Source organism: Octodon degus, unplaced genomic scaffold (assembly GCF_000260255.1).
Source record: "Octodon degus isolate 3935 unplaced genomic scaffold, OctDeg1.0 scaffold00227, whole genome shotgun sequence".
In the NCBI taxonomy this organism is placed as follows: Eukaryota; Metazoa; Chordata; class Mammalia; order Rodentia; family Octodontidae; genus Octodon; species Octodon degus.
Window position 1 is genome coordinate 1608068 of NW_004524803.1, and position 23211 is coordinate 1631278.

Consider the following 23211-nt stretch of genomic DNA (forward strand, 5'->3'; position numbering starts at 1 on the left):
ATGCAGCCAGAACAGAAGACCACTGATGTGGAATAGCAATGTACCTGGCACGGTAGTTTTTCAGGGTAGCTGTGGGTTTTCTGAGTTGTGTTCATTGTTAGACCAGGAAGTCCGGGTAGCACAGTGGTACCAGGCATGTCTAGGCATTTCACAATAGCTCAAGGTGAACGTGAAGGGGAGGCCTGGCGTTCATGCAGCTCCTTTGCTTCTGGCCGGACGCCTTCGGACAGGGGATTGCGTCCAGTACGAACATCTCAGCACTCAGTTCAGCACATGGAGAAGCTGGGAATATCATCATTAGGTACCTGGTTCGATGTTGCCTGCAAGCCGCTGACATCATTCCTCTTTCTGAAAACTGCACTTTTCAGGACATAAAATTTAATTCTAACTCCGAAAATTATAACTAAGCAGTTGACAGAAACTTGGCGCCTCCCTTGCTGGCAAGGAGTATCTTTTTGTCCCTGGTTTTCCAAAATAAAAAGATAAAAGTCACTGCAACTATTTTTAATTTGGAAACTGGCAAAAAAAATTGTATACCGTCTCCCACAGCATATTAATTTCATAAAATTGATGTCAAAATAATTCTAACTGAGAGAAATGGATTTTTGGAAGCAGAGACTTACTTTTATCTCCCAGAGTTAGTCTGCGAACCGATGGGTGCATTCACTGCGTTGTTTTTGATTTATGATAAGTTTGGCCACAAGGGAGCAAAGGTTTTCAAGTATAGAGGGGTGCTGGCTAAGGGTTTGCGTCGGGTCCTGGGGCTTCCCCTGAGCTTTTGTTCTGTATCATCCATCTGTCGCAGTCGCAGGATGGGATACATCTGCAGTTATAAGGTGGCTTATATGTAAGCGGCAGCTCCCTGGCTAGGGAAGCAGGGTCAGGACATGGCCACTGAGCCAAGTCCTGATTGCCTGGTGATCTCGATTGGCTTTCTGTGAAGCATCTTAACCACTGAGTTTTCTTCCAAGTAAACGCCAGCCTTGTGCCATTCATGCCATAGACTGAGTTCCGTATCCAGGGAACTCTGTCACTCCCGTGCCGGGGCGTGTGATCCCCAACTAGTCTACAGTGTTTTTGAAAGCCTCTCTTTACACCTTCAGTTTGGCCCTTCTTTTAGCCCCTCCTTCTTTTCCTCACGATGAACACATACTGATCTTGTGACTAAAATTCCTTGCGTGAGCTGCTGCATGTGAGGGCCTTCATGTGCAGACAGCCTGAATGCCCTTTTGAAACCCTTGTTTTATTGAACTTGGTGACTCATAAGAAGGAGAGCTGCTGTTTTTGACTTACTGCTTCATGAGGTAATCACAGGAGGGGACTGGCAGGTATAAGTGGGTGGGGCCTGGAGGGCCACAAGCAGGTGTTCGGACTTGCTTGGAGGGAGAGGGTCTGATATTTACCCACTGAGTACTATGTTTAGGTGACAGAGTGCTTACTCTGTGCCTTTTAACTTTGTGAACCTGGTAACAACCCCATAGTTGCATGGCATTATTGTTCCCATTTAACAGGTGAGGTTTAAGGGCTTGCCCCAGTGAACCCAGCTAATGATTGGCCAGCCCGGTCTTCTCCTCCGGGTGGTGTGCGTCCCGCCTTCCCAGCCCCAGGCTGTGCACATCCCAGACTGCCACTGGAGAAGCAGCAAAACAGGAAGTTGGCTCAGGTCTCTGCCTCCTTTGCTGTAGGTTTAGCAGGAGTCTGCAGCACTGAGCCTTTCTCTGAACGCTGTGTGGCAGATTGCAGAAATTTATTTATTGTGATGCTAGGAATTGAACCGAGAGCCCTTCCACGTGCTGGGCAAGTGCCCTACCGCTGAGCCGCATCCCAGCCTTGAGACGCTGTATTAAGATTTCCAACTTCTCTGGGAATATTTAGTATAAACCAAGTAGTGACAGTAAGGCCACCTTACATTTCTGTAGAACTTTACAGTGTACACTATACTTCCTAGCACAGTATGTTATAATGAGTATATTGGATGAAGCACCCAGGTAATTTTTTTCTTTGCTCACTGTGCTTATATGTAGTTGTAAAGGTGCCATTAGAATAATTTTCTCATGGTAGACTCTCGAGAAAATTTGTCCAGGTCTTGTACCTGTAAAACCAAAGCTAAGTCATTTTCTTTCTCATGGAAGGATGTTTTCTTCTGTTTACTACTGCGGTTGTTATTGCTGCTGCTTTTTCTGCTGTGTGAAGAGCTGTCATTAATCAGAAGCGTTTGCAGGGAGCCAGGCACCGTGCCAACCTCTTCGTGTTACTTCTCATTTAACCCTACCGCAGCCCAGTGGGGTCAGTGATATTAAACCTATTTTATAGATAAGGAAGCTGAGACTTGCAGGTTTCTGCTACAAGAAATGGAGGAAAGATTCAGCTCTGCTTAACGGCAAAGGCTTGGCTCATGACCACTTAAATTAGCTATTACCTAATTTTTATTTCTCAGTTGAGCAAACTGTCTTTTGACCTCCATCTGCTTTACTGTTTATTTTCCTTGGCTTCAAATCATGGCATCATTTCTAACGCGTGTGCTTTCAGTCACTACAGTTCTCTAGCTAAATTTGGAGGAGGTCTTTATAATGTGTCTGCAGCTCATCCTTTGACACATAGCCTTCACCTTGCACCTAAACAGCTCGTCCACATCCAAACATTCCAGCTCCCTCTGAGCCCAGCCCTCCAGGCCACCCCCAGCCTCCAAAGCATTTCTGATGGACAAGCTGGCTCCTTTCTATTGAGCAACCAGCTCATCACTACTTTCAAGAAAAATGTGGACACTACCTGGGGCATAGACACACCCTCTCAATTGCTACCCCTTGCCTTCTCTCTTGCTGCTTTCCTGGGGCCTGGGCATGTAAGGATGCATGTATGTGTTTTGCTTGGGAGGAGCTGCCCAGTCACCCTGCAGAGGGCTGGGCATCGGGGAGCAAATCCAGGGGACCAACACTGATGAAAATCATTTGGAAGCTGATCTGTGAAACAGAAAGTCAGAATATTAATTTCAAACAAGTGTAACAATCACAAGAGGCCATTTGGGGCATGGTCCCCGAAAAGCCCTGGAAGGATAGTGTCCAACCTTTTCTTCCTTCTGGGCTGTGCAGATCACTCCACTGCTGTCCCTCCATTTCATTCTTTGCATTCAAAGTGTTAATAGTATGAATTTAAAATTTAAAGCGCAGCTTTTTCTCATATGTACTCAGGGCTTGATGGGTTTTCCAGGACCTGTCCTTCCTGCTGTTGACAAGGGAAATATCCTGTCTGTTAAGTGCATGACTACAGAAGGTCACTTTTGCTCATTATGTGCAGGTTTCAGTAGTTTAGTTCATGAGAAAAAAACTTAGGCATTTCAGAGTTCACAAAGCATTGTTCACTGTTTTCACCCCTGACCCTTCTCCTCACGGGAGCCCTTCTGACCCCCACTTTGGCTCCTTGTCCACCATGGTGGTCATGTGGGACCATTACATTTGAAGGGGGTTGGTTTGGGTATCTAGGTCCTGAACTGTAGCCAAGGATTAACCCAGGTGGGGATTAATGAGAAGTACAAGATGGTTAAAATTTCACTAAACACTAATTATGAAGTGATTTAAGGCAAATTAAAGAGTAAGATTTAAAAATATTTAGCTAATGTTTTAAACATTCTATTTGCGTACAGTATGCTTAACATTTAAAAAGAATATTCAACTATTATTAATTACTGTTTAATGAAATCATGGCCTTTCTTAATGATTGCAGAAGGCAATTTATTTTTTTCACTTAAAGTGCAGCAGATTGTTGCTTGCTCCTGTGTACTCGGGTACCACTTACAAGGCGGTTTGGACAGATAGAGCAGCATTGGCTCATAATCTGCAGAACTGAGCTCTGATTCTGGTTCTGTCATTAACAACTGTGTGGTTTTACCAAGGTCATATTATTCTCCAAGCCTGTGTTTTCTTATTGTAAAATAAGCAACTGGAAAAGAGTAATGGTTTTCATTGTTTGTTTTTTAAACTTTGAATCCATTTATTGTCAAACAAAATCTCACGGATAGTCTCAATCTATAAGCCTGTACTGGGAGATATATTTTTAAATGTAACTTTACTTTTTTAATTCATATTTTTTGTATTCATTTATTTTTTTAAAACCAAGCAGTTGGAAAAGTTACTCCAGTATTACTAGATAAGGTCTTCATAGCAGTGTTATTGTCTAGTATGTTTCTAAATTTATTTAGTAATTCTGGCTTCCAGAAGTACTGCTTGACACAGGGAAGTTGTGACAAATGGAAACAGATTGTTAACACATTATCTTATAATCCCAAGATTCCTTTAATTACATTTCCTCAGATACTTAGAAGAAGAGTATGATCATACAAAGTTTCTGCTTCACAAGCGACAACATTTAGCAACTGCCCTCATTCCTTTCAATCAAAGGCAGACAAAAAGCACCTAAAACTTAAACATATTCATTGAAGCCATCCGTAATTCTGTATGAACTGTTGGTTGTTCTCCTGCTAAATATTAATTTAAAATGTTTTTACTTGCTTTAGGTCTTAAATTCTTAATCTGAAAAATGAAGATAACTTTAAAACCTACCCCAAACTGTCTTTGTAAGGATCAGATAAATTAATCCAGGTGAACAGTCAAGTTGAACAGCCAACGATTTCTCCTGGCTCATGTTATGACAAATCCAGCTCTATCTATATCTCTTCTTATGTCTGTCTGTCTTTTTTTGTTGCTTAGCTATGATCAGAAGCTGCCCCAGAGCACATACTCTTCATTTGGTCCTGGCATTTCGTTCAGTGGTATGTCCATTGGACAGGTGATACTGTCTTGAGAAATGTTTTGTATTCACAGCTGGAGCTATTTCCATCTGTAGAGGCCAGGTGTGCTGGTAAATATCCTAGTTGTACAAGGCAAGCCTCCCTTCAGGAGGGTCTCAAGTCCTGCGCATCAACGCTGCTGAGGTTGAGGAACTGGCTTAAGGCACGCATAAAACTCTCAACGGTCCTAAATTGTACACTTTCCCATGAACGTGCATATACAAGCCTGGGTTTTTTAAAGATCAGTGAACACAAAGCTGGCTACTTCCTTATTAATGACTACTACCACAAGTTTAAGACTCCTATGACAGTAAGGAACACTGCACTACAAGGACTGCACACATAGGATTAACGCAAGGTGGTGCTTAGTGGTTTCTCCAGTGAGTTGACTTGGTGTATATAACACTGCCAAGGATGTACTTTTTTTTTTTTGGTACCAGGGATAGAACTCAGGATCTTGCACTTACCAAGCAAACACTTATTCCACTGAGCTATCTCCCTGGCCCCTAAAAGTTGAGGGTTTTTTTTTTGTTTGTTTGTTTGTTTGTTTGTTTTTTGGCTGGCTCAGGCTGCTGTAAGGGCTGGTCTGGTAAGGCATGTGGAGCTGGGGATCAAACCACAGTAGCCTGTGCTTAACTGCGTTTGCATAAGCAGGTGCTTAAACAACCAAGCTAACCAGAAGGTCCCCCACATTTTAAAATTAAAATTTAAGCAAACTCAAAAATCACTGTAAAAACTTAAATATTATATAGATGTTGGTTGGAACCCTGAAGCATGACGACCTAGGGCTCCTTGGAACACTGTTTGGAAATTATTGATCTGTGGTCCCTTTCAGGTCCAAAATGTGGCTGTAGTTGAGTGTAAGACTGGAAACACAGTTCTTATTAGTTTTACTTTTCCACAGAGCAGCTCCACTTTCACCAAATTGCCAGTCTTGAAATCGCGAGAGAGCTCTGCCTTATTCATCTCAAGGGAAGGTGTCATTTTCTGTCACCAGCGGATTAGGGTGGAAGCATTCATGTTGCAGTCCCTTACTTCTCTTTCATCCTCTTAGTCAAATCCTCACCAGATTTCTTACTACCAGAAAATGCCCCTTCCCTTCAGGTGACATCACTGCTCCATTTCTCATTAGCAGTGCATAGTTCACTCCCTGTCTTTAGTCTCCAAAGGCCATGGTCCAGCTGCGTACACTAGTGTCCTTCATGATGGTGTCCAGTACCGTGGAGAGGAGGGAAAGAACTGGTGTCCATTTTCAGCCAGAAGCTCAAGATCCAGCAGCTCCATGATCCTAGTCACCAGTGTGCTGTAGCCTCCTGGCCCTCTGAGAACATCTGTCTTCTGTGATTGGTGGAAGGCTTCATCCCTGTAGACCTGCTCAGATGTTTGTGTGTGCTATCACTAAAACAAGTCATGGTCTGTGCTGTCACACACCATTTTCCCATAGGGAAAGGAGGCTTAGAAGTGTTCTGTGAGTGGGTGGTGACCATCTTGCTGTAAAAAGGGAGTTCTTTTTTTTTTTTTTTTTTTGTATTTAGTATAGGTCTACAAGGTCTCACTACACAGATTGGACTCATAATGATCCTCCTGTTTTCAGCCTCCCTTGCGCTGGGATTACAGGTATGCACCACCACGCACAGTCTTAGTTGCCGTCTCAGCACACCCCAAGGGTGGGGTCAGTGCGTCATACTAGGGATCAAATTCTGGTTCCTGCATCTGCCTAAGCAGGTACTTCAATCTGCTGAGCTATCTGCCCCCCCCCCAAAAAAAAGGGGGAGTTCTGTTACAGCATATTCATGCCTACTTTTTAGAATGGGACAATGAGAACCATTTTCATGGTAGATTTTCCACATTTGTCTTTATCTTGAATTGTTTATAAATTCTTAGATATGCTGATCTGTTCCCTTGAAGTGGCTGCCTAATACCATCAAGTACATGAGTTCGGCGATGTGCATTATTTAGGATCAGAGGGGCTCAGCTCCTTAAATGTTTGGAGCAAACAGTGAGAGGTGAGATCTCTTGATTAGTGGGCTTCCTCACTGTGTTAAAAGTGGAGTGTCTGGCAACTTTAAGATACGAAAACCAAAGTCCATGCAGGTACATGAAAACCCTTTATAAATTGAGCTCCATGTGTACACAGATCTTCCTGTGTTAGGGATAGGAATGAAGTGAAGACTTGAGTTAGGCATAAATTGTTGCTTTTAGCAATTTCCCCAAAGAAGAAGAAAACATCATTAGCTCTAACTTGCTCTGCATGTGTTTTTTTGTAGCAGCATAATTAAAAGGTAGCAATTACTCAATCATATTAATTATAAAATACAGGTTTTGCATGCTGTTCTCAATGAAAATGTTCTTGGTAATTGTAAGAAAGCAGGCTACCTTCACATTTGCATTTTGTACATATTCTCTTTTGACTCAGATGTTTGGGAAATTGAAACTTGGGTGGATGAGTGTTGCCCACGTGTTTTTCTGTTACATCATTTAGCTATATTTGCGTATTCTCATCACATTACAGTTTTATACCTTCATGACCTACAGAATCAAAACCGGTAGGTAATACCTTACAAGTCTGTTATTCAGCAGCACGCAGCTTGCTGATTATTTATTTTAAGGGTCTTCTTAAAGTCTGTTAAATCCAGGTTGTGTTAACAGTGCTGAATACTTTCCCCCTCTAAATGTTATCAACAGAAGGGCTGGCCAAATAGCTCAGCAGATTAAAGTGCCTGCAAGCAGGCATAGGGGTCTGGGGGTTCAATCCCCAGACCTGTTATGCTGGCCCACCCCCAGAGCATGCTGAGAGGGTAATTGAGACTGGGCGTGGTGGTGTACACCTGTAATCCCAGCTCTTGGGAGGCTATAACCAGGTGGATCACTGTAGTCTGATCTAGTAGTGAGACCCTGAACACCCTGTAGACCCTTCCCTAAGATGCAAAAATAAATAAATAAATAAATAAATAAATAAATAAATAAAGATAAGTAATAGCAACAGGGCCAATGAGATAGCACAGTGGACTAAACACCTGCTTAGACAAGCACAGGGACCGGTGTTCCATCCTCAGTACTTCATGCTATGCCAGCCCCGCCCCCAGGCTTGCTGAGCCAGCCACTGAGACCCCTGTGCAAAATACATAAATAAAAAAGAAAAAGAAAATAAAGATCAGTAGCGTATATTCTTCCTAGTGCTCTAGAAGCCACTCACATGTTCAGAATACCCACTTAGTAAGTGCTGTCTGTAGACGTCTTAGTATTTTATTTCTTCCCTAGGGTCATCTCAGAATGTTGAAATGTTTTTAAATAAGAGGGATAGCACAAGCACTTTGAAATGCGTAGCCCTTCAGTTTAAGTTATTCTTTCCTAAAGCATCAAAGTCACAGACATAACAAACACACACTGATTACTCTGTCATAACTAACTAGGATGATCTTGGAAGAGGATCGTCTGAAGGTTCTAGAAGAAAGGCATAGGAAGACAGCAAGCATTAGGATGCCACATCACCAGACTCCCGGCCTCCACCCTCCAGGGCAGTGGTTGGAAATCATCAAGAAGTGAAGTGTGCTAAGTGAACAAAGTCCTTGTAGGAGCAACTGCCTTATTAAGGATGTCATTGCTGTAGAGACTGTTATTCCTTTTGGTTTATAGTTTAATGATATTATCTCAAAGGTCTAGATGTCAAGCACTTGCCTTGAAATTTTCTGGGTCCCCCTCCCCATCCTCCTTCAGCAATGCTGGAGTGTAAGAGACTATTCAGAAACGTTTTTCGTTTAGGCTGTACTCTAGGGAGCTGTCTTGGTCGTCTTCCTGATCACTGAGACACAGTAATACCTCGTACCCGCAACTTAAAGAGGAGAGGTTGATTTTGGCCCACAGATCGTAGAGGTTACAGTCCACAGTCCACCGGCTTTGAGGCAGAGCAGCGTGGCACAGGGTGTGGCAGAGGAGAAGGTGCTTGTGTCCTGGAGCTAGGGAGCAGCAAGTCAAGGGAGGAGCCAGGAAAGGAAATAGGACTTTCTGGGTCACGCCCCCGGTGACCCCACCCTCTGACAGCAGGGCACTTATCAGCCCCATAATCCAGTTCCCTTCCACAGGCTCACCTATGATCTCATGAGGCTTTAGGGGGACGTCTAGTTATAAACCATAATAGTGACAAAGCTTTTAGCCTCATCTCAAGGATCTTACTCCCACTGTAATGATTAGGTCCAAGGATAGCACATCAGATTGCTTTTGGTGACATATTGCAGAGTTCTTGTTTTCTGTTCATCTCTGGTAATGTTGGTACATCTCTGGTAATATCGCTTTTTTGGAACCAATGTGTGTCATTTATTCAACAATTACGTATGTACCCTTATGTCCAAGGCACCATTTGACACACATGACATACATCAGCACCAAAATCAGTGTTGCCCTTCCGGAGTGGTAAACCTGTGTACTCATGCCGCCCAAACTGCTTGCATCATTGGAAGCTGTGAAGGTTCGCCATCACTGAGTGCTGTCATGAAGCTGACCCAGGAGGAGCTGAGAGAACAGATTGAATAATATAATATAATAAATTAAAAATATGTTAGAGTAAATCTTCTAAGGCTGCTATAACAAAATAATGTTCACTGCCTTAAACAACAAAATTCTATTTCTCTCACTTTTAGAGGCTAGAAACCCAAGACAAGTTGTCAGCAGGATTGTGTTCTCCTGAGACCTTTCCTGGTTTGCAGAGCCGCCTTCTCACCATTCTCTCTGGGCACATTTGTTGCTGTCTCTGTCTCTTCTTATAAGGCACCAATGACCTTGGCTTGGGGCCCCACCCTCATGGCGTCATGAATCAGTACCTGATTCTTCAGAGACCCAACTCAAATGTGCTTACGTGGGCAGGTTAGGACGTGTTATAGTTTGTATATGGAGGTCCCTCTACAGCCTCATGACATAGGCAGGACTGTTGGAAGGTGATTGGATTTTATGGCGCCATTATCATTGACTAGCTGCTAGGAGGTGGGGGCTGGTCCAAAGGGGGTGGGTCACTGTGGATGTGACCTAGAAGGTTATATGTGTCTTCTTTTCCAGAGCCTCTCTTGAGTCTTTGCTTCCTGTCTGCCTTGCTGAGGGCAGCTTTCTTCTGCCCAGGCTCTTCTGCCATGCTATTTCCATATTTAAGCTTGGCTTATGTGGACCAGAACTTCTGAAATGTGAGCCAAAATCAACCTCTCCTTTAGTTTGCAATGCTGGATATTGTGTTCCAGTGACAAGAACAGGACTGAGACTGGGCTTCAAGATATGAATCTGCAGGGGAGGAGCACAGTTCTGTCTGTAACAGTGTGTTAGTAGATGATCAGTTTTTCAGACCAGCTGGGAGTACAGGAGGGGTGGAGCTTGGAGTTTTGTGGTTGGGGTAGACCTTACTTGGAAGAGGGTAGCTGAGTAGACTTAAAGGTGAAGTTTCGTCACAACACAATGGCTAGAGGAAGAGGAATGGTGTGGTGGAGGCAGGTGAGGAACGCAGGGTGGGTGTCTAATGTACCTGGGCTCCAATGCTAGCTTGCTTCTGTTTGATAGTGAAACTTACGAATTTTATTTTAGCCTTCTGGGGTCCAGTTTCCAAATATGCTGGCCTGGGTGCACTTGTGATTCCAAAGTGTACATTCTTAGAGGGGCAGGAGATGAAATAAAAAGGACTGTGTACCATGTATTGGCCAGGAGTGAGAGGTATTTGCTCCGGGGTTTCATTTTCATCTTTTTGTTTCTTACAATGGAATGGGCTGAAAGCTCATACTTAGAAGCAGCACTGGGAATTGTGTATTAAATGAGATCCTCTTTCTCAAAAGACAGACATGTCCAGTATAACCAACTTACAGTTCCTACGACATGGACCCTTGAAATGGAGCCAGTGGCCTATGATAGTGAAATAGAGGAGCTCATCTCTTCTTTCTGTTTGTTCCTGTGTAGTATGTGGCAGGGAGGCAAGGCCTGGCCTCATGCAGCTGAGCCACAGGATGCCTCCCATAACTGGCCAGTTAGCCCTGCCCTGACCACATGCCCTGCTCCAACTGACCATGCTAAAAATGGAAAAAGGACATTAGTAGGAAAACTGCTGAAATCTTAATAAAACCCGGAGTTTAGATCAAGGCAATGTGAATTCCTCAGTTTGTCCTAGCAAATGCACAGTGGTTATGTAAGTTGTTAACCTCAGACGACACTGGTTAAAGGCTATGCAGAAACTTCCTCTGTAACTTCTCTATAAACCCAAAAATCGTTCCAATTTTTTTTTTTTTTTTTTTTGGTGTTACCAGGGATCAAACTCGGGATTTTGCTCTTGCCAAGCACACTCTTATGGCCCTGAGCTATCTCCCCGGCCCCAGTCACTCCAAATTTTAAAGCAAATTGTTTTTCTTTAATGAAGCCCATCTGGGCTGTAGAGACAGCTTGGCTGCTGACAGCACACTGTGGCAAGTTCATGCCCTGCTGTGCAGGGTTTGGCAGTGCCCATTCATGATAAGGCAAGAGTGAGCTTTTCTCATTGGCAAATTCTGCATCCTCGATTTACCACCCCACCCAGGTTTTAGCTTTGGGTATTGCTTCTGACTCTTGCTTTTATTCAATATTTGATGGCAGAACGATTACCTGAAAGCATTACTCTGTGGTAGGATTGGGCAGGAAGTGTGCTAATAGGTCAGAGAAGCTGCAACAGACTCAGGAAGGAGACATTTTTGGGAAACCAGAGAACGCATGCCCACTTTGGAGAGGCAGCTCGCCTTAAAATAGTCTAGGTCCAAAAGACTGTCTGGCCCACTCCCTTCAAGAGTGCGCTTGGCATGTATTGTACTGCGGAGCACTTTGGGCCAGGCTGACATCCCTCTGGCTATTAGCACAAGGTGATTGTGTGTTCCATACTTCATTAAGTATGGGTAGCTCGGAGAGAAGTGGCCTTTGATGCATGTTTATATAATCCATTTTTTTTTTCTTTTGACAGCTGCAAATCAGAAGGAGCCCATGAATCTTAATTTTAGAGTGAAAGAGGAGCCCAAGGAAGAGGAAGCCCTAAGCACGACCTTGCCTCGGCCCAGCTACGTGTTCAGCCCAGAACCCGAAGCAGCAGCACCGAGCATCTCTGAGGACACGCTGAAGCCGCAGGAAGGGAAGGGGAATATACTAAGGCGGGACATGTCAGTCAAAGCTGCATCTGAACTTCTCATGAAGCTCTCAGGTACCGATGCGTTCTGCAGGATTCACATTCTGATCATTGCGCGTTCAGGCAGCTGAACAGCTTCCCGCAAGGGTTGTAATCAACTTGATGGTGACCACATTGCAGTATCGTAAGTTCAAGGAAGGATCAGATTAATTGGCTTCAGTGCTGGTGCTGCACAATGAGTTTATTTCTATCAGTTGTGTACTTGTTGTGTTACCTCCAGCTTTCTTTTCCTGAGCGTCACTGCCAGTGCACGGAAACCTCTGCTGGTTTTCAAGATGCTGTAGGCCATAATTTTAAATGGGTTCTAACGACATTCACAGCGCTTCTGCTAATTGATCAGAGTATCTCTTCTGGTGTAATAGAGGACCTTGCAACAATTTCTTGGTGCGTATATTTATACTATACTCTTTAAGGACCATTAAAAATATTTTGTCTTAGCTTCATAAGCAGGTGAGATGGCACTTAAAGTAATTACTAATAGAGTAGCAATAGAGATTATAAAGATGATTTCCTAATGGAATATTATAATAATTAAACTTCTTAAGATGAATGAATAATTTTCTACTAGTATCCGACTGTAATCCCAACCTATGAAATACAGGAAATATGAAACTCGTGCATTATGGGGGTTTTTCCACCCAGTCTTTTATCTGTCCCATTCGTTTTGCAACAGGTAAAAAATGCAGTGTCGGGGCCGGCGAGATAGCTTAGTGGTCTGAAGCGCCTGCTTAGGCAAGCTTAGGCAAAAGCACAGGGACTGCGGTTCGATCTCTGACACCACATGCCACACTAGCCCCACCCCAGGGTGGGCTGAGCTGGCCACAAAAAAAAAAAGAAAAAAAGCAGTGTGTTTTAATGCCAAGGTCTGGCTTTCAGAACGCACGAAGAAAAGCTGTGTCGCTAATAGCAATTGTCAGGCCAGATCCCACCCTAAGTTCACTGCCGCCTAAAGGTAATGTGTAGAACGATCTTTAAAATGCTAATACGAATCAAAAGCTGTTTTAGTTTGGAACTTACCGTGCTTAGAGGATGAAAACATTAGAAATGCATTAGTGAGGCTCCTCTGTGATCTGTGATTTCATCAGCAATTCTGACTGCGTTTCTGGTTGACTAGTAGGTTGGAAAGCAAGAAATGAATAGGGATTTACTTGGAATCATGGTATCAGAGCAGTTGAAATTCCTTTGCCAGTTGGTGGGGTTAAGAATTCTCTTCTTTAATGTTCATTCAGAACACTCTGGGACTTCAGGGCAACATGATTTCATAGAGATAAAGCATGGTAGAGTCATTGTAGTCTTATTGGAACCCCATTTTGCTGAACCTGGTGATGAGGGTGCAGCTCCTCCGACACAGCTGGGAGACCTAGCAAGAGCCTGCCAACTGCTGAAAGCTGGAGGTTTCACACAGGGATGTTCATGCCAACAGTCTGACATGTTTGAGCCACCCCTCGAGCACCTCGATGGCATCGAGTAATTCCTTTTGAGTTTTGCTCAGTGCAAGAGGTCACACAGTTCTGAGTCTTCTCCTGTATGCTAAGCTTTCACCTTCCAGTGACTTGAGTCTTTGACTCGCAGTGACCCTTATCACCCTTCCTCTTGGTGAGCGTAGTGCGGGGTATTCTATTTCAGAGTTTTCTGGCTGACCAGTGTTACGGGGAGAGGAGGCTGAGGTAATGTTGAAAGATGATATGTAAAAATGAGATTTCAAAAAAGATATCCTGGCAGGAAAATATTTTATCTTAATCTTTTTGGATGATGTGATTTGAGAAACTGAAATATGAAATCATTTATTAATAATAATGAGATACTTTGAGTAGGATACAGTCATGCGGCCATGAAGATTTAATGGTACTTGCAGGCGGTAGCGGTAGTCCTTGTACATGTATATGTTGACTTTGTTGAATGTGTGCTGTGGTGTTCCGCAGTGGCTGAATAGATGGTGTGGTCCTGTTTGCAGAGGGCATTTGCCTACGCTTCATGATATGGAAATAAAAACATAAAGATGAGCAACTGTTTTTTTAACTCTAAAAAAATTCCCCAGAGGGGCAGCTAGATAGCTCAGTGGACTAAGTGTCTGCTTAGGCAGGGACCGGGGTTCGAGCCCCAGCACCACAGGTAGTGCCTGGTCGGCCCCGTTCCTGGGCACACCGAGCTGGCCACCGAGTCCAAGGATGGTGGTGCTTGCCTGTAATCCTAGAGCTGGGGAGGCTGAAAGCAGGAGGATCACTACGAGTCCAAACTGTGTAGTGAGACCCTGTACCACATAAATAAAATAAATAAACAATTTAAAAAATTTCCCAGTATCCTATGCAGTAGATGGATGTCAAAGAAATATCACAATCTCTACTCTGCAGATGCTGCGATCTCCTCAGCAGAGATACAGGGTAGGGCAGCAGCATTTGTTCACATGATTTTTCACCTGGAATTTAGTACTGCAGTGCCCAGGCTTGTTGGGATCAGGTAACTTATGGAGAACTTTCTAGGTTAGTCCTAGAAATAGGCATGTGGTTTAAACACTAATGTCTTTGCATTCCTAAGCTATAAAGTAAAGAGGAGTCATCCTTTTTATGAATGTTAAAATTTCTAGTCTTTTCCCTTTAAAATGATAATTTTGAACTGCTGAGAAATCAGTGATTTTTTCACTGATTAAATTTTGCCCTTGCAAAATTGCACAGATATCTCACGTCGTCTGTCCTCAGTTGTGATTTTAAGTAGCAGTGTTTATGACCTAAAAGGCATCAAGGAAGGGACTCATCTTCTCTCTGCTCAGTCCCGTCTCTGGGTTAACAAAACAGTAACACATTTCCGAAAGCCGCCCTGTGCTTAGGCAGGGCTCCCTCAGGCTCTCCCTGGCTGACACCCCACAGCTGGGTCACAGACGTCCTTGTAAATGGGTGTCCTTACTGCTTCCCATCTTGTCATTTCATTTGGAGTCTCCTGCTACTCTGGGGAAAATCCTTTTGCCAAGAAGACTTGGGTGAGAAAAGGACAGTAATTCCTTCTTCTGCAGGGGACCCTTCTTGTTCCCAGACCCATAGGGAAGGCTACCAAGCCCTACATTATCCCTTTCCTATACTTATTTACCTGTGATAAAGTTTAATTTATTAAATGTAGGCACAGTGAGAGACAGCAATAGCTAATAAAATAGAATAATTATAATGACATATTACATTAAAATTTGTGTAAAAGTTTATGGGTTGTTTATTTGTAGACTTTTTCATTTTATATCTTTGGAATGCAGTTGAGTAAAGGTAACTGAAACCATAGAGTGAAACCTCAGATAAGGGGGAATTATACTATGTCCCATGAGTTACTATTATTATAATGTATGAGAAAAACACTTCCCTTTTGTTTCAGCTTAGACCCAAAGACTAGCTAACATGTGGGATGAAACAAGTTTCCTTTACTTTTACTGAGATCAGAAATTGTGACCTGTAATTTAAACCCTTTCCATGGTCTTCTGTTGAGTTAAGAAGAGGAAACTAGTCCACAGTTTTGGCAGCATCATTTCCACCTTTAAATTAATTTTTGTTAACTCTGCAAAGCTGGATGCTTGGGACATTGTCTAACCGAATACCATATCAAAGCCTCCTATGGGAGGGGGGATCTCTGTAGGTGCATTGGCTTCCAAATTGACATTCACATTCCATGAACACAGATGAGCCCGAGACGTGGCTAAATTTTTCATTAACTATGTGTTTGGGAAAATCCGAGTTTGCTTCCTTCCTGTGGCTCAAGTCTGCTTCTAGTTAACTGGGAAGTTCAGAGCCTGACATCTTGGCCCGGAAGTTGATTACCGCAAGGAAAGGAGCCCACTGTGAGGACACCTTGGAGTGTCTGTGACTACCTGTTGTTAGGCAGCCAAGATCATCAGGCTTCTCTGCTGCGGGTGAGGTTGCCAAAGATCATTCCCAAAAGTGTTCACGTAAAGAGGCCAACATCCCAGGAGTCCAGTATGGTAACTTCAGGCAGTGTGAATTATTAAAGATGCTTTCACACTATGATTTTGCAACATCTGGTCACCTTGCAGACTGACGGCATCGTGTTATCACAGACATGATTAATGCCTAGAGTGACATGTTTTATTCAGTTTGTATCTGTTGTGTTTTAACCGCACAACACTCAAGCAGCGTGACTACGTCTTGGCTAGCTTGGGTGTTGCCTGGGCAGGTTTCATTTCGGCCAGTCCATTCCTGTATTGAATAATTTGGTACAGTGGTCGTTTTAACATTTCCTAATAGTTTATAAAAATTAATAAAAAATTAATATGCAATCTTTAGTCATCCTGTATTTAGGTAATTGGACTGCAAGAGGTTATGGAAGGTTTCTAGGTACAAAGAGATGAAAAATAAGAAAATAAAAATTCCAATCTCATGGAATTTGAGAATAGAATGGTGGTCACCAGCAGGTGCACGGAAGGACAGGGAGAGGATGATCAGGAATCCTAAGTTAGAGTTAGGCAGGAGTAGGAATTCCGTGTGCCATTGTACAGTGGAGGGACTACAGCTAACAGAAACATGCTCTACATTTCAAATTGTTAGCAAAGGACTGGGGAGATGGCTCAGCAGCGGAAGCCCCTCCCTGGCGAGCACAAGGTCCTAAGTTCTATCCCTGGAACCAAAAAAAAAAAAAAAAAAAGCAGAAAAGATTTTGGAAGTTTTCACTATAAAGAAATGATAAGTGTTTGAGTAGATGGATATGTTTAACCAGGTCTTCAGCATTGTGTAGTATAGGCGTACTTTTTGTGGTGACACTTTCATATGTGTAATTTTATGCTTTTATGTATCAATCTAAAATTAAAGGAACTTAATTTAATTTTTAAATGAAGAAGAATTCCACAAATATAAGTAGCAGTAGCTGGAAAGCTGGAGGTATTCAGAAACATTAATGAAAAATTAAACATTTAAATTTCTCTAACATGGGAAGTAGTAAAACTTCTTACTAGAAATTAATTTAAAACAATTTTATTGGTTTTCATATTTCTGTGCTCACCAACTGGATTTATATTCAATTCTGGCTTATATTCATTTATCTCTGCCTAGTCCTGGAAAAGAATATAAATTATGCTTGCCTCTGTTTAATAACCCAGCAGGCCCTGGATTTGAAATGGAGAGCGATACGGAGTTCAGGGTACCACCTACATGAGCTAGAACTTCTGCTGTGATGCAGTGTTTAGAAGTGCGTTGCTATGGTTTGGCCATGGTTTGAGTGTGTCCCCTACAGGTTCATGTGTTGGCCTTCCCTCTGGCAGTGATACAAATGGCAGGACAGATAAGAGGTAGGGCCTAGTAGGGGTATGGAGGTCGTTAGGGGTGAGCTCTTGGAAGGCACTGAAGTAGTTCTCAGGGGATGCAGGTTCATTGTCTTGAGAAATTGTTATAAAGGAGTGAGCCTGGCCCTTCCCCAGTCTCTGCCTGACCTCCTATGTCACCGTGAGGTACCTCTCCATCTTGGGTGCAGTCTGCTCCGCATACCATCTCCCTTAAGGTCCTCTCAGAGCCAAGCCAGTGCTGCTACAAAGTAAGTACCCAGCCTCCTGTGTTTTGTAGTACTGGAAAATGGACTAGTATGCAGGTGAACTTTCCTAGGATGAAATTTTACAGTGAATTTAATCTGTGAGGTGAACTGAAGTAGAGAGGAAAGGGACCCAAGGATGGACTTCGTGATAATTTTTAATTAAGTGCTTGTGGTTAGAATAATGAGAAATCCTCTTTGGGCCACTTAGGCAAGAAAGGAGAACTGAATAGCAATCGTGGCTGTGGGCTTAACTTCCAGATCCCATGGGCATCCACCGCTGAGGCAGGGGCCTGGGAGGCCACATGGAACCCAGAAAGCCCTCACTCCCCTGCCGCTTCCTGCTGTACTTTTCTTGGGGTACCTTCTCTGTTTCCGAGTCCAGGTGGTGGGAGGTAGTCATTGTCAGCAGCTTCTGAGGTTACCCCTTGCTCCGAAGGACAGCCAGACAGAAATTTCTTATCCCAATTCCAAACAACAGCCAATTGCCTCAACTTCAGTTGGGGCTCACCTGGGGAAACTTCCCTATCTAGGAACAAGGGCATCTTGGGTAAATATGGCTGCTGTATTAGCCTTTCTGTGAGGGAGGAGAATGTTCAGAAATGAATCTCAGGGAAGGCAGCAGTGTGAGGGGCTCATAGGAAACAGCAAGGTGTAGCAGTACGCATGAATCACAAAAGTTTGAGGAACAGTTGATGGTAATTGCTATTATTTCAACACTGTTGAGATCTTTGGGTAAAGTCTTACTTTTCCTTTCTAGTAGGGTCTCAGCAAATCCTGCCCTAGAAGGATGGGCCACAGCCAGCCCACTTTCCAAATTGCAAAGGCAGTGATTCTCAGCCTGTGGACCAGGACCAGCACACAGGGGTTGGGGAAAGGGAAGAGTTGGAAATGCACATTTTGAGCCCCACTCTAGACCTAGCTGGGCGTTTTGACAGGCGCTCCCAGAGATTCTGACAGCTAAGGCCTTCGATGCACTGTGCTGAGGAAATTGCCAGAGAAATAAGATTTGTCCAGCTGAAAAGAATGCTTTAGGTTGAAGGTAATAGAGAACAAAGCTCTATTAAATGCCCCTTTTCCTTTTGAAAAGGAACCATTTCTTCAGTGGAGAGCTTTTTTAATTTATTATGAAATGATGGTATCTGGGAACCATTTTTTTAGTAGAGCACACATACCTAATAAATCAAGATAGTGTTGGTTGTGAGCCTCGGATAATAGTACTTTTTTTCAACATTCTTTGCTGTTTAATTTCAGGTTTATTCACTGGCATTCTTGTAAGAGATGAACCTGTCCTGCCTTTCTCATCCCCAAACATAATCAAAGGCTTTACTACTCTAAGGAATTTTGAAAGATAAATTAAAGATTTTAGCTAAATCATTTCTCAGGGCAATAGCTATTGACTGTTCCATTTGGTAGTCTTCTTTGAACATTGTATTTTAGCAAATCTTTTAAGCATTACATATCAATTAACCTTTCTGTCACTGTGACAAATACTTAAAATAATCCATTTTTAATGAGAAAGCATGTTTTGGCTCCCAGTTTTGGAAGTTTCGGGCCGTGAGGAGTTGGCCCTATTGCTTTGGGCCTGTGAAGACACAGCACAACATGGCAGGAGAAGGCGGCAGAGTGGAACATCTCCCTCCCCTCACATCCTGGAAATAGAAAAGAGGAAAAGGCAGGGACCAAGGTCCCCTAATCCCTCCCAAGCACACAAGCAACTTGAAGATCTCGTACTAGGCCCACCTCTGAACAGTTCTACCAATGACAGCCCTCTGGGAACAAGCCTTTAACACACAGCCCTCTGGGGTACATTTCCCATCCAAAATGTAGCGCGGGGTCTTCAGTAATAATCTGTAAAGGTGGCAAATATGTTTTAATTTCCTGTTCATGACGTGACACAATTGCCTTCATTAGCCTTGCAAGTTATCCAGTTAAATAGTGGAGAAGATTGCAGCCTAGTTTTACCTGGTTCCTAGTGACCCAATGCTGAAGGTAGACCCTATCTTATTCCTAAAGTGACCAAGTAGATATATTAACAAATGCATGCAAAGTCAAAGAGTAATTTAAAAATACACATAGAAAGGTATTTTGTTTATTTATCTTTACTTATTACATTATCAAATATATGGTACTGAAAATTCATATCTTTGGGGGGGGCAGAGGGCGTAATGAGGATTGAACCCAGGCCTTTGCACTGAACTGTATCCCAGCACCCCACCCCACCCAGCCCTTTTTTTGTTTGTATGTTTGGTTTTGGTTTTGGTTTTTTTTGAGACAGGGACTTACTACTGAAAAACTTTTCTTTTGGGCACCAGGAATCAAACTCCGGACCTTCTGCTTGTCAGACAGATGCTGTGCTGCAGAGCTATATCCTGGCCCCATTATTAAAAATTTTGACAAAAAAACATGATAAAATGGCATTGTCTAATTAGTCTGAAATTAAACTCATTTTAACTTTTCTTGAACACTTAGAGGAACCTACTGAATTCAGTGCCCAACTAAAGCTTTGTGTGTTTTAGAAGGATTGCAACTGTTTTAAAAGCATCCTATTGTTAAAAACACCTTTATGAAAGTATAATTCAAATACCATAAAATTTACCCGTTTAAAGTGAGCATTTCAATTTTTTCATGTGCATGGAACATTGAGAATTGTGTAACGGTCATCAGATCTAATGTCAGAGTATTTTTCAATGCCTTCCTCCCCCCAGAAAAGGCACTCCATCCCTGTTAGCAGTTACTCTCTATCCCCAGTGCCAGTTCCTCCTTGACCTCAGGAAGCCACAAATCTCCCGTCTGTTTCCATGGACTTCTCTATTCTGGACAGTTCAAATGATTGAGATTTATACAGTCTATGGTATTTTTTGTCTGCCTTCTTTCACTTAGCAAGTTTCCAAGGTTCATGTACTTTGTAACTTTTATTACCCCTCTACTCCTTTTATGACTGGATGTTGCTCCATGGTTTGCTTATGCCCCGTTTTCCTCATCCACTCAGTGATGACATTTGGTTTATTTCCCAACCTTTGCTACTGTGAGCATCCACACACAGGTTTTTGCGTGGACTTAATTTTTCTTGGGCATACACTAGAAAAATTCTGTTGAATCAAGGAAATTGTTGAGTCAAGTTTTATATCTTGAGGACCTGCCAACTGGTATTTCCACAGCAGCTGCACCATTTATATCCCCTCTAATGGTGTATGAGTGTTTCAGTTTCTCTGTACTTTCATTGAGACTTGTTGCTGTCTTGGTGATTAGAACCACTGTAGTGGAATGAGCTAGTGTTTCATGGTGGTTTGCATATTTTCCTGTGCTCATTGATCCTTTATATATCTTCTTTGAAAGAGTATTGCTACAAGTTTTTTCCAGTTTTTAATTGGCTTACTTGTCTTTTTATTTGCCTTTTTATTCTTGAGTTGCAAAAGTTCCTTACATATTGTGAACAGAATTCCTTATTAAATAAATGTGACTTGCAAGCACTTCTCTCTTTCACTGCTTGTCTTTTCACTCTCCTGGTAGTATCTGCAGCACCAGTTTTTTTCTGCTTAGGAGCATCCATCATATTTTCCATGATTCCAAAAATTAAGTGAAAATGCAGGCTTGTTTAATATTAAGAGGAAAGCCTGACTTTATACATATGCGACATAGTGATATTTAATTTTCAGAGATATGAAGTCCATGAAATATAATTTGTTAAGTAATGCTTCCATAGTGGAGTTGACCCTTTGATTTTTATATTTGTTAGTATAGCACTTCAGGTGATAGCCAAGGATACTTCTAAGGCAGCTTTTCAAATGATTTATATTGCATGTAACCACCAGTGGACTTAGCACTGATGGCTGGATCACCTTCCTCACGTTGTGATCCTGAGCCTCTTCTGTGCAGTGTCTGTCTGTCTGTCCCTCTGTCTGTCTATCTATCTCTCTATCTATCTATCTCTCTATCTATGCACACACACATGCATATACCCATGTAAAACATATAACTTGGAACCGATAGATCTAAATAAAGAATTAAGACTACTTGAAAAAGTAGAATTGGAGATGGAGTACTAAAATTTCATGCAAATAAGGAATAGACCCATTTAATTACATAAACATTGGACCTGTTTTTAAATGCAAAATTTCTTCTTTTAAAGGGCTAAATCTGTGGAGCTCAGAGGTTTCACAGTGGTGTTATTATCCTGTCCACTTTGGCTGGACAGAGTAGGAAGTAGCTGTGGGCAGCTCTGAAAGATTGTCCTCTCCCAAAAAGAAGTGCAAACTTCTTTCCAGGAGCCCAGCTCACCCACGAGCTTTGACCAGTAGCACCTTTCTGGTATTTTATAATTCTACACACAATTTACAAACCCTGGAACCTTCACACAAGTGGCTGCTGTCTCCCCCACAGTAGCAGGAGCTACTGGAGCTCATACGCCCAGGGCCAGCACCTCTGCATCTCCTCTTCCCCTTTCCCCCCTCACTCAGCAGGCTGCCCTTAATGCTTTCTTAACAGGCTTTCTCCACCTCCCACACAAAGGCCTGGGACTCAAAATGATCAGATTCAAAAGAACTCTTGTTTTATTATCATTTCCCTATTGCAGAACTGCATATGTTAATAAAGCCGCGAAAATTTGTATTGGCTGGTGTTCCCAGAAACCAGGCAAGAAGGCCCAAGGAATTTCAAGGGCTGTGCCCCCCATTATAGATGCCTTTTCTGTTTGGCTGCCTGGCTGCTGGGACAAGGCGGTGTCTAGACACAGCAGGGCTAGAGTAGGAAGATGGCGTGGGGTGGGGTGGAGTGGAGGGCCTCCACATCTTTCCTGTAGAATGTGGGCAACAGCATTCAGAATGACAGCGAGGAGGTGTCTGCAGGTTGGCCAGTTGCCCACCTCCTGTATTCCTGTGTTGTTTTCTCTTTCTGGTATAAGTGACTATACATACCATCTTTTTTTTTATTAATTTTATTGAGAAACAGCAGTGAGACAGTTTCAAAACCGATTAGTAGGACAGTTTCCATAATTAATACACTGCATATTGTTGTCTTCATAGTGGTTATTTATAGTATGTGATGAAGAAATGATAGCCTGTCCAAACACCATTAGTACAAATCTTTCTTCTCACTGAATTAAGAGAAAGTAGCTGTATATCTGTCCTGTTTTGTATATACAGATACAGAATGGTCCTTCATTTGTATCACCTTTTTGTGTTTAGTTTTGTCAGAGATGGGTATTCCATTGCCATCTAAATATTGTAGGTACATGAATTCAGCAAAATAGTCCAATATAGTCTGGTAGTCCATAATAGTAGTGGGTTATCTGTAGGACTGACAATGTCAGAAGTTGTTGACTTGAGCCTTTTACAGCTCAGCATATTAATATGGCTTTACTTTTTATACCTCATTTTTTATACTTTTTGCTAGATGGTACAGGTATCATCTTAACTCCAATAAACTATGCCACACTTTACAGAGGAGCTGTTAGTAACATCTGTTTGATGATGAAAACTCTGTAAGAGAAGCTTCATATCTTCCAAGGCATCTACTTGCAGTGTGAATGCGCATATCTGAGCAAGCAAACACTGTTCAGAGGACAAATTTCCTGCCAGGTAGAAACCGTGACCCTCACCTGTTCTAGTTTCCTGCGTCCCCCGACCCCTCTTTCTCCCTGTTCCCAGCCCTTTTGGCTATCTACTACCCCAGTTACGGCCTTATAGGGATGAGCAGGACCATCCTTTAACTCAATGAGACAACTAGAACATTCTCATTCTGAAGT

The 23211-nt window shown here is 42.6% G+C and overlaps 1 protein-coding gene across 8 annotated transcripts in view; it reads left to right on the forward strand.

Moving 5' to 3' along the window:
- The window catches only part of Znf827 (zinc finger protein 827), a 170711-nt gene that overhangs the window by 54199 nt on the left and 93301 nt on the right, over positions 1 to 23211 (forward strand). For all 8 annotated transcript variants that reach the window (XR_002818969.1, XM_004645439.2, XM_023705731.1 and 5 more), the window contains exon 5: positions 11736 to 11969. Coding sequence is in view for 7 of the 8 variants with exons in the window: in XM_004645439.2 (XP_004645496.1) it covers positions 11736 to 11969 (234 nt within the window). In the remaining variant the exon portion in view is untranslated. The remainder of the gene's footprint in view (positions 1 to 11735; positions 11970 to 23211) is intronic.